The sequence below is a fragment of the Magallana gigas genome, chromosome 7 (genome assembly GCF_963853765.1).
Source record: "Magallana gigas chromosome 7, xbMagGiga1.1, whole genome shotgun sequence".
Classification (NCBI taxonomy): domain Eukaryota; kingdom Metazoa; phylum Mollusca; class Bivalvia; order Ostreida; family Ostreidae; genus Magallana; species Magallana gigas.
Genome location: NC_088859.1, coordinates 26177956 through 26191797, shown reverse-complemented (window position 1 = coordinate 26191797; position 13842 = coordinate 26177956). Strand labels below are relative to the sequence as shown.

The 13842-nt window shown below is 34.1% G+C and overlaps 1 protein-coding gene across 1 annotated transcript; it reads right to left on the bottom strand.

Moving 5' to 3' along the window:
• Positions 1 to 7215: 7215 nt before the first annotated feature.
• Positions 7216 to 12114, bottom strand: LOC105340517 (transcription factor Sox-8-like). The gene is given in 3 exon segments (NM_001308872.1): positions 7216 to 8542; positions 8706 to 9046; positions 11533 to 12114. Coding segments are annotated over 3 exon segments (1377 nt in total). The 5' UTR covers positions 11913 to 12114; the 3' UTR covers positions 7216 to 7886.
• Between the last annotated feature and the right edge of the window lie 1728 nt (positions 12115 to 13842).

The window sequence follows — 13842 nt, the reverse complement described above, 5'->3', positions numbered from 1 at the left end:
TGCACAAACAATCTTCGACGGCTATATAAAATAGGATTTGAACTATAACAATTCCAAATATTTTAATCATTAATTTCATCTAAAACAAAAAATAATGTTTATGTGAGATTTTACAGCATTATCTATAAAACTTGTAATCACTCAAAAAAAATGATACGGCAAAAATATTAGGAAACATTACCACTGTAAGATTACAAGTCGTTCATTTTGCGACAACATTAATATTTGAGATATGTATAATTATATAAAATCTGTTCTGTACATGTCTAGTATGTGAATCATTGGATTATTCAGGTATTGTGACATTTTAAGCATATCCGTGGCAAAGGGTCCTTCATTTTTCAAGGCCATTTCCACGTGCAATCCAGCTTACATTCAAAAGAGAAATTCCTCTCAACTTGATATAGGACGACTAAGTAAGGAGGCATGCGCTTTATTTTCATCCACATTTTTCCCACAGGTCCCTAAATATATGTGTATATATATGTATTCATATCGTATAAGAGGCTCGGATGAAGAAGAAGTTGGAGAAATGAGTAAGAAAAGTATTGCAGGTCCACAAGTGGCTGTTTACTGTACTTGACGTCTGCTGTGGGGGTTTGAAGTACCGTCTCGGTTAAAGACTTCACAAATCTGACGCACCGCTGCAGCGTATGGAATTTCAACAATTGCATATTTTATTTTTTCAATGGCAGAATACCTCTCTCTCTCTCTCTCTCTCTCTCTCTCTCTCTCTCTCTCTCTCTCTCTCTCTCTCTCTGAGAATATGAATATTCAACGATTCCTTTCTTCTTCTTGGTAACGAATTCAATCAATTTTGCTCGTTGCAAATGTCGTTCGTACTTTATAAAGCGCAAAAACAATTTCTTGTATACGTGTGTCACTTCAGTTAATTTGTCAGAGATTAGAGGGAGACATGCAACGCTACTGAAATAACAGAAATAATATATGTCCGCTTCTCTTCCATAATAATTCGTTTCTTCTTCCAGAAAATTGATCCTAAATAGGTTAATTTATGCCATTTTGAGAGAAAAGTTTGCATTTTATGACAATTTATTGCATATTTTTGGCAATATGACGGAAAGATAAAAGCAAAATGTTGACCCCTACAGACACTTGTTTACAAATTACCGTATGATTTAGGAGTAAATCGAACACATCCAATTTAAAGACGGCGCGTTAGGTCTCCTATCGCTAAAAGATAAGACCGCGTTCAAAATAGCAATTTTTGCGTGATAATGTTCTCCATAAACATTTCACATCAATACATACCCGAAAGGCCCGAAGCATTTGGTCACAGGTTCCCACGTAAATAACACCTATATCTCTCACATTGTAATATTTAACACAAATTGCAAATAAAGTTGTACAAATTGTTATTACTTGTAGTTCGTACATAATTTATTACGAAAAATCTTCTTTTTTGTACGAAAACTGCAACCTATAATAGCAAAAATTAATGTTGATAATAATTGATTTACATGTTCATATTTGTAATTAAGAAATGTGAGTTATTCCTTATAGCAATATGAGCTGCAATTTAATGTCGGAACTCTCTTTGTATGAATTACTAATTCAGTGCCAGAAAAGACATGGTTGATAAACTTCTATTACTCATGGTTTTTTTTTGTATGGAAAGCCCCTTAGAGGCCCTGATTGAAGCGCACTTACATTATTGTCGTTCTAAATATACAACCCTAGAAATTGATTTTCTGTATGTTCACAGTACTATATCCCACAGTACAAAATCTAAGAGGCCCAGCTCTTTAGGTTAAGTCTTTTTAATCATAAAAGTATCCAGGCTGAAGCAGAATTAATTATCGTTTTAGCAGCAATATCAGATTTTAGGAAATATATATTGTAGTTCATATTTTGATAAGATAAGTAAATTCAATTTATATTTCATTAATTGTTTTTCCTACATTTACCGTTATATTATTAGATTAAAATATATTAATAGAAACAGTTTTATATTTTGTTGTAATTTTCTTTTAATAAGGAATTTCGAAAAAAAAGAGAGAGATTGAATTTTCTTCTCTCGCCATGAAAAATAGATTTCGTGATTTTACGCAGTAGAGGTGCGAGTTTAATGTATGCCTTGCAGTGCAATGTCGTCTGACCGCGGCATGACAATTATCATAATAAAAAGTGTTTACAACCTCTGCTCTAAACACGAACGAAGCAACAGATCTCGTCTGCCGTGTCGCTGGACAGACATTATCTGCCAGCTCTGCCGGAAAAGGGTGACCATAATGGTCAATCGCCTAATATTTTTTCGCTGCCCAGTTTCCGCAATATCAAATCTAAAATTAGATTCACTGCAAATTGACGCATGATTTATTAACCGGAGAATCGAACGGAAAATTAACCAGGAAGATATATTAACTGTTGATTTTATGTGTTTTGTTTTGGGGGGAAAATTAAGATACATACATATATTGACTTAATTAATATGTTAAAAAATGTCAGTTTTTGTTTAACAAGGTAAAAAGCTCATGTGTTTATTTTCGGCGTCAACAATTATTCGAAATACACATTACATTGATTCATGGCAGTTGCTCGTCAAAATCTTCCGTTCTTGAAAAATATATTGCTTCCATTAATTATAAACAGGTAGACTTTTATTTTCATCGACATTACATCATTTTTGACCAATCAGAGAAGAGAACGTCCCCCTCGTCATCGTACGTGCTCTACCGGTAGTGTCACTTTTTACGTCACTGCCGAATTAACGAAATGATATGTCTCCTGCATACAAATTACCAAGGTCATTTCAGACATCTAAATAATACGACGAAAATTAACTAAAAGAATAAATTTCACTGGTAATTAAACATGATGATTCTATGACGAGAGGGGTTGATCCGGATATTATAAAGGCGATGGCAGAGCTCTGCTAATCCTTGTTGATTTCTATTTAATTTTCTAAGTTTAATAGGTATTGTTTCAAGAGGGGTTTTTTTTTTCGATGAAAAACTAAATTGATGTATGATGTTTTTAAAAATTACCATAAAATCCTTGGAGTTGGTTTCTGCGTTCAAAAATGCTTTTACTTAAGAGCCTTCACTTGCACTCGTGGGGGGTGCATCGGAATAAAATCATAATCCGTACTTTGTCTAAATATTGACTACAGGATAATGCTGACAAACACTTGTTTTGCACATTTTGGAGAAATATTTATCCCTAGATGAAAGTAAACCATAATCACTTACTAGATTTAAAAACACGTTTAATATCTAAAATTAAATTTTCAAAGTCCAAACCAGTGATTAATTGGGTTTAAATTGACTTGTGGAAAATCTTTTTGAAAATGCTATCGATTGATGATTAACAGATGTTTCAGTGATTTAAATAGACAATACCTTTTCTACCATCAGATTTAATATACTCTCCGCAAGCTTCTTCACAAAATGACGGCGAAAGATTCTTATGATTTTAAAATTGTTATCAAAGCACTACACGACCTTTGACATTTATTATTATTATTTAGTCTAAGAATCTCTCTCTCTCTCTCTCTCTCTCTCTCTCTCTCTCTCTCTCTCTCTCTCTCTCTCTCTCTCTCGTATTTGCACGACTGACTTTATCAATGACAAGAAATTTCTCATATAACAGGTCTTGCATGTTCTGTCACTTGCTTTGGCTTGCTTTTGAAAACTTCTGTATTTTCACATCTAATATTAAGAGTTTTGAAGCGATCTCGCGTGACAGGATATAAAGGGCGAACGGCTTGTAAACACTTCAGAAATCAATAAACAATCAAGTCTTTTGTGAAAAATTATAGCGACTTTTTACCCCGAATTTGAGGTTAAAATCGGTTTTAACCTGTTATAAGAAGTACAAAATTCATTCGTAGAGTGAGAAAATGATGATTAAAAAAAAAAACGTTATAGAAAACTTACATACTAGTCTCTCTCTCTCTCTCTCTCTCTCTCTCTCTCTCTCTGTGTTAATGTTGCGTATGACGTAAATGATATCTATCAATTAGCATTAGATTTGAAGAAGTTAAATCGTATAGCTATTTTGATGTTAAGTACATGTATTTCGTAATTTTCAAAAAGGAAAATGAAGAATAGAAAACAGTTGACTTAAATGGAAATGACATTTCCTGGTCATTAAAACTTAATAATAGAATAGAATTCATTGAATAAATGAAAACCCAATTTAAAATTTGAAAACATTATATCATAACATTACATCAATAATTTGATAACACGAAAATAAATTCATGCGTTGTGTGTTTGTACCGAAATCGACGTGAAATTTATATTCTGACATTTCAGAACGAGCAGACGTCATTTTATGCATCTAGAATGATGTGTCCCATTAGATATGAATATGATATAATTTCGCCGAGTACTTTTAAAGATGCTATAATCAAGAATATAAATGATATGGTCCGCCAATATGATATGTACTTTTACAGTAAGTTTTTCATTTTATACTTCTTCACTTCTTATTTGTTCTATTTTTGTCAGAAAATGGTATAATTTTCCAAAGATTTTCAATGAAAGTGGAAAAAGCTATCAGTCATGTCAAATAATGGATGTCTGCAATTTCGGAGCGTTGCGTGCGTATGCAAAGAGAAGATCTAGAGAATATCTTTTTCACATTTGAAAAGAAAAATGTAAAATACACGCGTAAACATATATTTTTTTTTTCATATTTCATTGTGTTTTTGTTTTGATGATTTTTATTAAATAACTTGCTTTTCAATAATGATATAGAATCATCAAATTTTTTGGATAGGTAGCCAATGAAACATGCCCATATATACTACAATATATAACAGTACGTTAATATGTACTGTTCACCCTCTTTAAAAATATGTGGTGTTAAAATATTTCTACAACAAACTTCCAAATATCTCGGTTAAATTTTCTGTTGTTTTGCAATAGCTTCCTATGGAAACCATTAATTTGTTTCATTTGAATTTTTATGATTAAAAATGATGTATGGCAATTCATCAGCGAAAATGTCAGTTTAGTAAACACACTGCATTAGATACGGCTGGTGTCTTTAATTTACATATTATTGTTTAATTAACAAATCCGCAAAATATATTAATCAGACATTTTATTTGAATTTAAAACGCGTAATAAGAGAATTGATCAATTAGCACAATTTTTTATTATATATTTATTATTGAAGAACTCGGTGAGAAATAAATAATAATAAAATAGTAAAACGACACGATCCTATAATCTCAATTTGATATACTTCTCTCTTTTTTTTGTACTTTTTAAATTTTTCTGAGTATGAAATTTTATTTTGAAAAATATATTATTAATGCTCTCCATGAAATGTCTTTCAGTTTTGTCATCATGGCGCCTTGCTATTGCGTGGAGTCTGATAGTGACATATCTAGTTGGATAACATTAAAAAAAATCGGTAGTCGATTTGTGGGGAGAGTTGCATGCGGTTTTATAGCTTATAAAATACGTGCATAGTACACGTCCCATACAAATGGATGTGTTTACCTCCGGTCTTTCAATTTGAACATTATTCTGTTTGAATTAATTTTTTCAATTTTAACTAGTAGTATATATTAATCTTTGAAATCGATTACATGTAAATTATATTGTAAAACTCGGGGGAAAAAAAACTTTCATTCATAACTGTATATATTAAGATTTTGTAAAATTATATAAATTTTATTCTTCTTTTTAAAGAAATCGTTACAATAAATTATTATCATATTAATAAATTAAGCATAATGAATTTGAGATTGAACCATGGGGTGCCTTACAATCAAAATCATTTAGATAAACGTAAAACATATACAATGCTCTGGTATACTATTTTTTCTACATTGATTCTCAATAATTCTTTATGCCATAAAGTAAATTCCATTGTTTTATACGTAAACACATTTTCTGAAGGATTAGGAGGAGTCACAAAGCCTGCACATAGCAGGGACAACATCAAAGGAGAACAATGAACAAACTGACTTAAAAATAATGTTTGTTGTTATATTAAATGCTTCTCTTGATGTTATTCTTAAATGAACATTTGTGGGAATATAATATAATCAAAAATGTGTGATTTGATTTGAAACAGTTTAAGCGATGTGGATGGAAATCAATGTTGTTAAGAAAAAATTAAATTAAAAGAATAAATCATGAAGTTTTACCTTATTATTTATGAAATATAAACAGGATATTCGAGATAGAAGAAGACACAACAGTCATAAAATATTTTCAAGATTTTCCAGAAGTTTTACTTTCTGTTTGAGGTGTTTGATAGTTGGATTTGAAATTGGAGTGCCGAGAAATAAATATAAATCACAAGTAAATTATAACGCATTTAGAATCAGCGGGATACTGGGATATCAAAACAGATAATCGGCTGAAAATCGTGTTTGCAAGGCGTTTGATTTATTAAGGAGAGAGAGAGAGAGAGAGAGAGAGAGAGAGAGAGAGAGAGAGAGAGAGAGAGAGAGAGAGAGAGAATTACAGGTAAATCACTTTAATTTTTCGGATTCTATTTTTAATTCCCCTAACGTTTTGATTTTTCATTTTCAGGATGACGAATCACCAATGACGGTGCCATGAGAGTTTATTATGAATGAAATCGCATTAATGTAGGCGATGGAAAAATGTCTACAAAAACAAATCAAAAAGTTAAATTCCTCATTTTACTGCTCAATCCGTGAAATAACATTACTCGCACTTTATGCGGAAGTCTCTCCGAAAAAAATCAATCCCCAGCACTGACGTCATCATGCGTCTACGCATGTCCTTTACACATGCATCCATTTCCGCAAGATGGGTAGAGTGAAAAAAATAAAATAGATATTGACCAAAAAAGAGAATATCATTGAAAATAATAACGTTGTTAACATATCTAAAATTGATTTGCAAACAGATAGTCATTGAGGTAAAATAAACTCAAATATTGTTAAACCATAGGTTTAAAATTGCAGTTCTGTTGATACTTCTGCTTTCTGGTTATTTTTTTTTTTAATTCTTTAAATATGTCTGTCTATTCTAGCTTTTATTAAATGTAAAACTGTCTAAAACCCACAAGTAATTAGTTTTCAACATCTTGAAATGAACGAAAATGAACCTCGTTTTTCTCACTTCATTAGCGACGGATTAGGTCATTACATTTGCAAGAAATAAATGTAAATAATTAACCAATCCTTCATCATTTATATAAGCGTATATTTTTTTTTCCATCGGTGTACACAATAAAGACAAATAACTCGATTTCTTCTGGGAAAAGATTATTTTATTTTTTTACAAATATATACAACAGTATCAAAATATACATAAATTAATAAATGATATATGATAATAAATGCATAGAATTTTTTTTTTGTTCGATTGCGTCTTCGTAAAGGATAAATATCAAAAAGCCGATGATTGATTCCTCCCATATAGAGTTCATTTGAATATCAAATATAAAGTGGAAGACTTAATTGTATACATACAAAACATCATTTGGCAATAGAAGAGATATAAAAATAAATATATTATGTTATCAAAGTCTTCGATGTACTGCTGGCCACGCAGTACTCAATACTGGATTCGAACACCTTAGCACCGGTGAAAACAAGCAAATGGCATGATTTCTCAAGGGGGACTTTATTCTCTGCGAGTCATATACATAGAAAGTTATAAAACACAATGGATAAGTTACAAAAAATTATCATCCATGCACACACAAGAAGAAAAGAGAAAAAAAGAGAATAAAAATATGAAACTTTTTCAAGTTTCTCCAGAAAAAAATACCCCAATCATCCATCTCTTGTATATAGTTTAAAAAAAACAATTTAGCATTCGCACATCTTGACATATAAACGAGAAGATCACGGACGAGGTGTTCCGAGAGATCACAGCGATACAGTCATGTCCGATATCACACGAATAGTATAGTCCAAATTTTTAGGCGTATCGATCCCACTGTTGGTCCGAGGGTACCGCGGCGGGGATGGGGTTAAACATTTGACGATTCATGCCCATGAATTGATAGGGCTGAGAGCCAGTGGAGGAGGAGGAAGAGGAGTAGGAATTGTTCCCTTGAGACACGTAGGAGTTGCCATGGTGACCGTCCATGCCATATCGGGGTGGTGGAGACAGGCTGTAGTTGTATTGCTGGCTGGAGGATTGTGTACGTCCGCTCAGAGGCTCCAGCTTCACGGAAGGATTGGATTCTTCGTGATCCGAATATTTACAGTCACTGGCGCTGCTGGGGTAGGATGGACTATGCATGTTGGGAGAATGAGAAGGATTGCCGCTTGGCGGCGAGCGATGGTTGGACAAATCGTATGGGGTGGAGATGTCATTGTTTTGTGTCATGTTGTAGTTTGGCAAACACATGGAACCGGGGGGCCTGTAAGAGCTGGTCCAGGATGATGACGTACTAGTGGTGCCTGACGTCATACCATAAGGAGTAAATTGGTCGTTTTCTCCTTGAATGGCTGGGTTGGCAGCAGTGGTTGGCAAATATCTATCGAATTCATCCAGATCATTGTAAGCTACGGCTTCTGGGGCAAGTTCCAAATTAACTCGACTGAAATCTATTGAGTTCTGGTGTCCTCCTACAAGATAAAAATAAAGGAAATATTTAGATATCATTTCAAATGAATCATGCATGTTTTTCGGTACTATGTGTTATTTATGTTCTAAAATAACGCCCAAAACAATGCACTATTTAAGCAAAAAAAAAAAAAATACTATACATTTTTTTGTAAAGATCATTACCTGAAATGTGGCGCACCGCGCGCATGCGGTCAGCCATGGATTTAAGGTTGATCAGCTCGTGTTGGTTAGGGGTGGCAGGGGGAGTGGGAGGCCCGTGATTGTTGTGGGAGGAACAATCGCTGGAATCCCCGTCACTCATGCCCGTGGGGGAACCTTGCATGCCCTTGAACATCATGGCGTGAGACATGCCTCCAGCAGAATCGGCGGGGTTGCCATTGGCGCTCTTTAGGGGCTTTCGTCTGCGGGGTTGGTATTTGTAGTCTGGGTAGTCTTTTTTGTGTTGAACTCGGAGCCTCTCAGCTTCGTCAACAAATGGTCTTTTCTCTTCCTCGTTTAAAAGTCTGTAATTCAAAGAAAAATCAAATTTAAAATCATGAAATAAAGACGATATAAAAAGAAGGCCAAAAAATTAGGATTTCATATTATAAACTTTTCCATCTTAAAGTTTTGGAAATGATGCCGTTATTATTAATTGTGTTTCTTGGTATTTGGTTGTATAACATATTGCCTGAATATTAATGTATTATACTGAACCGATATTACACATGCCAAAATCTGACGTCAGGAGTGAATAATTAGCATTGTCAAACGGGGGACATTTTGTGTGGTGATGATTGGCGCTTTTGACATCCCCAACGAAAGAGAGAAAAATCACACACAAAATAACATTTCCTCTCCCAACTTATCGCTTGAGGTACCTAAAGGTGCATTTTCGATGATCGATATGCTTCGGCGGTCGAACATACATTTTTATGCACGTGTTATGTGTACATTTACACCTGTGTTTTGCACCTTAAGCTACCGATCTGACCAGTGTATCGGAAGAGGCACCGATAATAAATGAACATTGTAACTGTCAAAAGAATCTGAATAGGATGTTCTCCTATTTTGATAATTAAGTCTTATTATCTCAAGTCATCTAAATTTTTACATTTCATTTATATTAGCTAATTTACCTAAATCTTATAAAAGACGGAGAGAAATTATAATATTTTACGTATACATTAATTTTTAGTATTAGCGTATCGAATTAAAATAATCAAATATTCAATAATTGTATATTTTAAAAGTATAGAAAATAAAAGTGCACGTGAAATAGAGTGCTTAATGGTGTCATAAATTACGCAAGGTGTGGGGAATTATTCTACGAATATGTAAATACCATCGCTGTCTAGGACATTTCTATTCCATCATTCAGACCGATTTGGGGACAAAATTGACAAATTTAGAAATATCTTGCAATATAAATAGTTTTTTACTGAGTTTGAATAGCAATGTAAGAACTTTTAAGGTACATATTAAAAGGGGAATACATTTTTTGTTAATTTTTAGTGTACTTATCGGAAATTTCACACCAGGAAAATAAAATATTAGGTGAAAATGTGATAATTCAAATATACTTTTTTTGTGTTTTGATGTATTTTTTGAACCGGTTTCATTTAAATGCTAATTGGTTTTAATTGTTTATACTTCCCTAGCTATAATTTCATGCGTGACGTCTGTCTCTAAATGAAGACAGTTGTAGGCTTATGGAGATAGATTTGACGAATGATACAGGGGGCCCCGAGATCTCATATTTATTTCTCATTCACCTTAAAATGGGCTGTGGAAAAAAAAAATCATTGCTAGCCTTCATATAATTTCATTATGTAATTTGTCGCGATTTCACGGACACGTCAGATTTTATTGCTAATGACAATAACAAAATTTGCAGTGTCCCTAAAAAAAAATACAGGAAAAAAAACACCAGACGACGTTTTAAAACTGGAAATGCCTTTGCATTTTATCATAATAAAAATAAGTGCTCAGAAAAATTAGTTGAGATTTAATGTAAGATCTATTTCCTTTATGTTATTTCCATCGGAAATGCCTATACATCAACGACAAGTTTCAAACTACTTGACACTGGGACCACACGAGAGCAAGCAGAGAGGTGGAGGAGACTATGTTTCCATCACCGTTAAGGAATCGGCGAGCAGAAAAAGTCAGATTACATAAAACCTTAAAATTCAGTGGATTAAATTCCTGAGGGTTTTTAAGGACATTCATATCATTTGCAAGGTTTTTATTTTGCTCAAACCTGTCGCCTTGAGTACAGATATTTTCTGCATATCCTATATCGCATTACTATATTACTCACATGCGTTCGCTTAGCATGGGACGAAAAACTGCCAACGCCTTTAAACAACAGTGTGATAATATGACCGGCTCGTAAGAGGGGAGGCAGAAAACAGGGTGGGGCAAATTTACCGGGGTCTAGGATGAGTGACATTACGATGTCAGTGTGTCAGCGTGCCAAAACTTATTAAATTTGTGTCACATATATATAACGTATTATACACAGACAGTTGGATTTTGTAAAACTGATGATGTATCGTCTGTCTCCAACTCGTGACCTTTCCGTACAAAAGGTGCACCGAAATGTTGACAACATGAACTAACTCTGATGCCACAACGAGGGCCCGAATATAGAAAGATTTCTGACGACCACGAGCTGGTCTCTACTACACATACACTTCATTTATCGGGCTCGCATTAGTGGCAGATAAAAATGAGGGTTGACTGTCGAAAAGCAGATTAAATTGATGCGATTAGATTGACAGTTACCAGCGGCGACCCGGAAAACACAGAAGTAGTCCAGGTTTTCTCTGTTAACATCATTATTTCCAACGGTATTGTCACCTAACATGTTCACACTAATTTGTTTAAGATAGATAATGCAATGCTTCAATCAATTAATCATAACGGCACCAAATATATCACATTCAAAAATCAATATGAAATTCGTGTAATTAAAAGTTTCGATAACTTGATTGACCAAACTTACCTCCAAAGTTTTCCAAGAGTCTTGCTAAGTTCGGCGTTATGAAGATGTGGATACTGATCGGCTAGCTTTCTCCTAGCAGCCTGAGCCCAGACCATGAAAGCATTCATGGGTCGTTTTATGTGGGGCTTCCTCTTCTCTCCGTTGGGTCCCCTCTGAGGCATCGGGATCAGAGACCAGTCATATCCTTTCAAGACTTGGGAAACGGCATCCTGAATTTGTTTCGGAAACTTTCCAGACTCGTCCAAGTTGGCTTTGCTGAGGAGACTCTCGGCCTCTGTGAGGGGCCCTGCCCCCCGAACAGCCTTGAGGAGCTGTTCCGTGGAGGGCTGGCTGCAAGGGGATCCTCTCCCTTCGTCAGTGTCGCTCATTTTCATCTGCATATAAATGTTAAAAGTTCCCAACAAAAAATATAAAGTCTAGATTAACGAATTCTCGCTGAACGATGGCAGTCGAACTTTTTTCCTTCTCTCAGAAAAATCACTGAATTTTACAAATTTTGCCAGTAAGCAAAAATCTTTTATAATATTAATGTTCTCTTCATGTCATGCAATTGTAAACTAAAGTTTCAAACAACTTGTTACTCCTGATAAACGAACAATTCGCATAAAATAAGGCCTATCGGACCGCCCATTTTACGAGGGGCTGACGCATGCGGTGAAGTGTCGCTCGAGGGGAGCCAATGAAATTCACAATTAAGCCCTTGACATCATAAGGTTTACGCTTCTGGAATAAATTAAGTCCAGCTGAGATTTTTATTGGTCCAAAATGTCATTTGCTAAGAAAGTTGTTATATTTTTGCTTCGTTTTTTTGTACATTGGATGTGTTGACTGACAATCCGTGTTTACTCCTGTATGTTGTTGTCGTTAGATTCTAAATGTCCAGAGCTTTTGGATTTGATCAATGAAAAGCCTTGAAAAATTATTATTTTCACGGAGGGGTAAAAAAATAAAGAAAATGAATTGCTAAGCTGTTAAATGGTACATACATGATAAATAAAACATTAAAAGGACATTGAGAATGTTTACCGAATTTATATATTAGTTCAATGAATCTGGTGTTAAACATTGTATTCGTATAGGAAATATGGCCTAAGCTACGGTATATATTTTTTTTGATACGCATTTGTTTTCTCTACAAGCTAATACTATAAGTAAGCTAAAATCATTTAGCTAGTAGTGATGTATGTATTTTTCTTCTATTTCACGCCATCTTAGCGCTTAGTTGTAGAAACTCATGTTCTGCTATCATATACGTCCTAATGCCCGCCTCTTTCATTCATAAAAGTAATAAATGGTTAAAGCACGTGTTGTGCTATTACGAGGCGCTCTCATTGATAGAAGAGAGAAAAAAACACAGGTAGTAGTCCACAGGTAAAAACGTTGTTTACTTAGGGCACGATTAGGAATTCTATTGCAGTATAGAAATAAAACGGCATAATACGCCAAAACGAAGCGGACCAACGTCCATGAAATTGGTATCAAACGTATTATTTCTCCACAACTGGTCGATATTTGGAAACTTCAAAGAAGGGGCTCATGTTAAAATTCAAAAATAATAAGTTATAGGTCACAGATGTGCCTCAAGTTTTCGAGAAGTATGGTCACAATATCAGGTGTTTCCATGGGCTCTAAACATTTTAGACATTTTTTGTACATTCAACGACCCCCACGAGCCGGGAGACTTGAGGTTTTTAAAATTAGGTGGTTTTAGCTAAATTTAATGAAGACAACACAAAACGGCACATAGCTGTGTCATTCTAAATATAGGTGAACAAATCTGGCAGAAAAAGGCAGACCTATCATTCATTTATTAATTCAAAAGAAAGATTTTCGTCGACACTGACAAAAATTTCCGCCTAAAATATCCTGACGGAACAATAACTTATTCCGAAGTATGAGGAAAAAAAATAAAATGAAACAAAAGATAGACTTGAGACTATTGAAGGTAGAAGTACAAAAGCTTTTAAGTATATATAGTCGCCACACTAACTGTACACATGTACTTATTTGAGTGAATGTCTCGTGGACAAAATCAAATTAGCTTCTTCTAACATTCCAACTGCTTTATCTGTGTCATTCGACGGCTTCTAAATTTGAACAGCTTTTCCTTCCCCATTTATTTATCTGTTTTGTTTCTATATATCACATTTAGGACTCACTATACACATGGCATTTTTTTTCGGTACTTCGAGAAAATTTTATTGTACACATAGAAATACACATATTGAGTTCATACTCTTCAATTTTATCAAGAGAACGTGTATTTTTTACCCATTGAACAAAAAAAATTCCAAAGACAAATAAACGAAA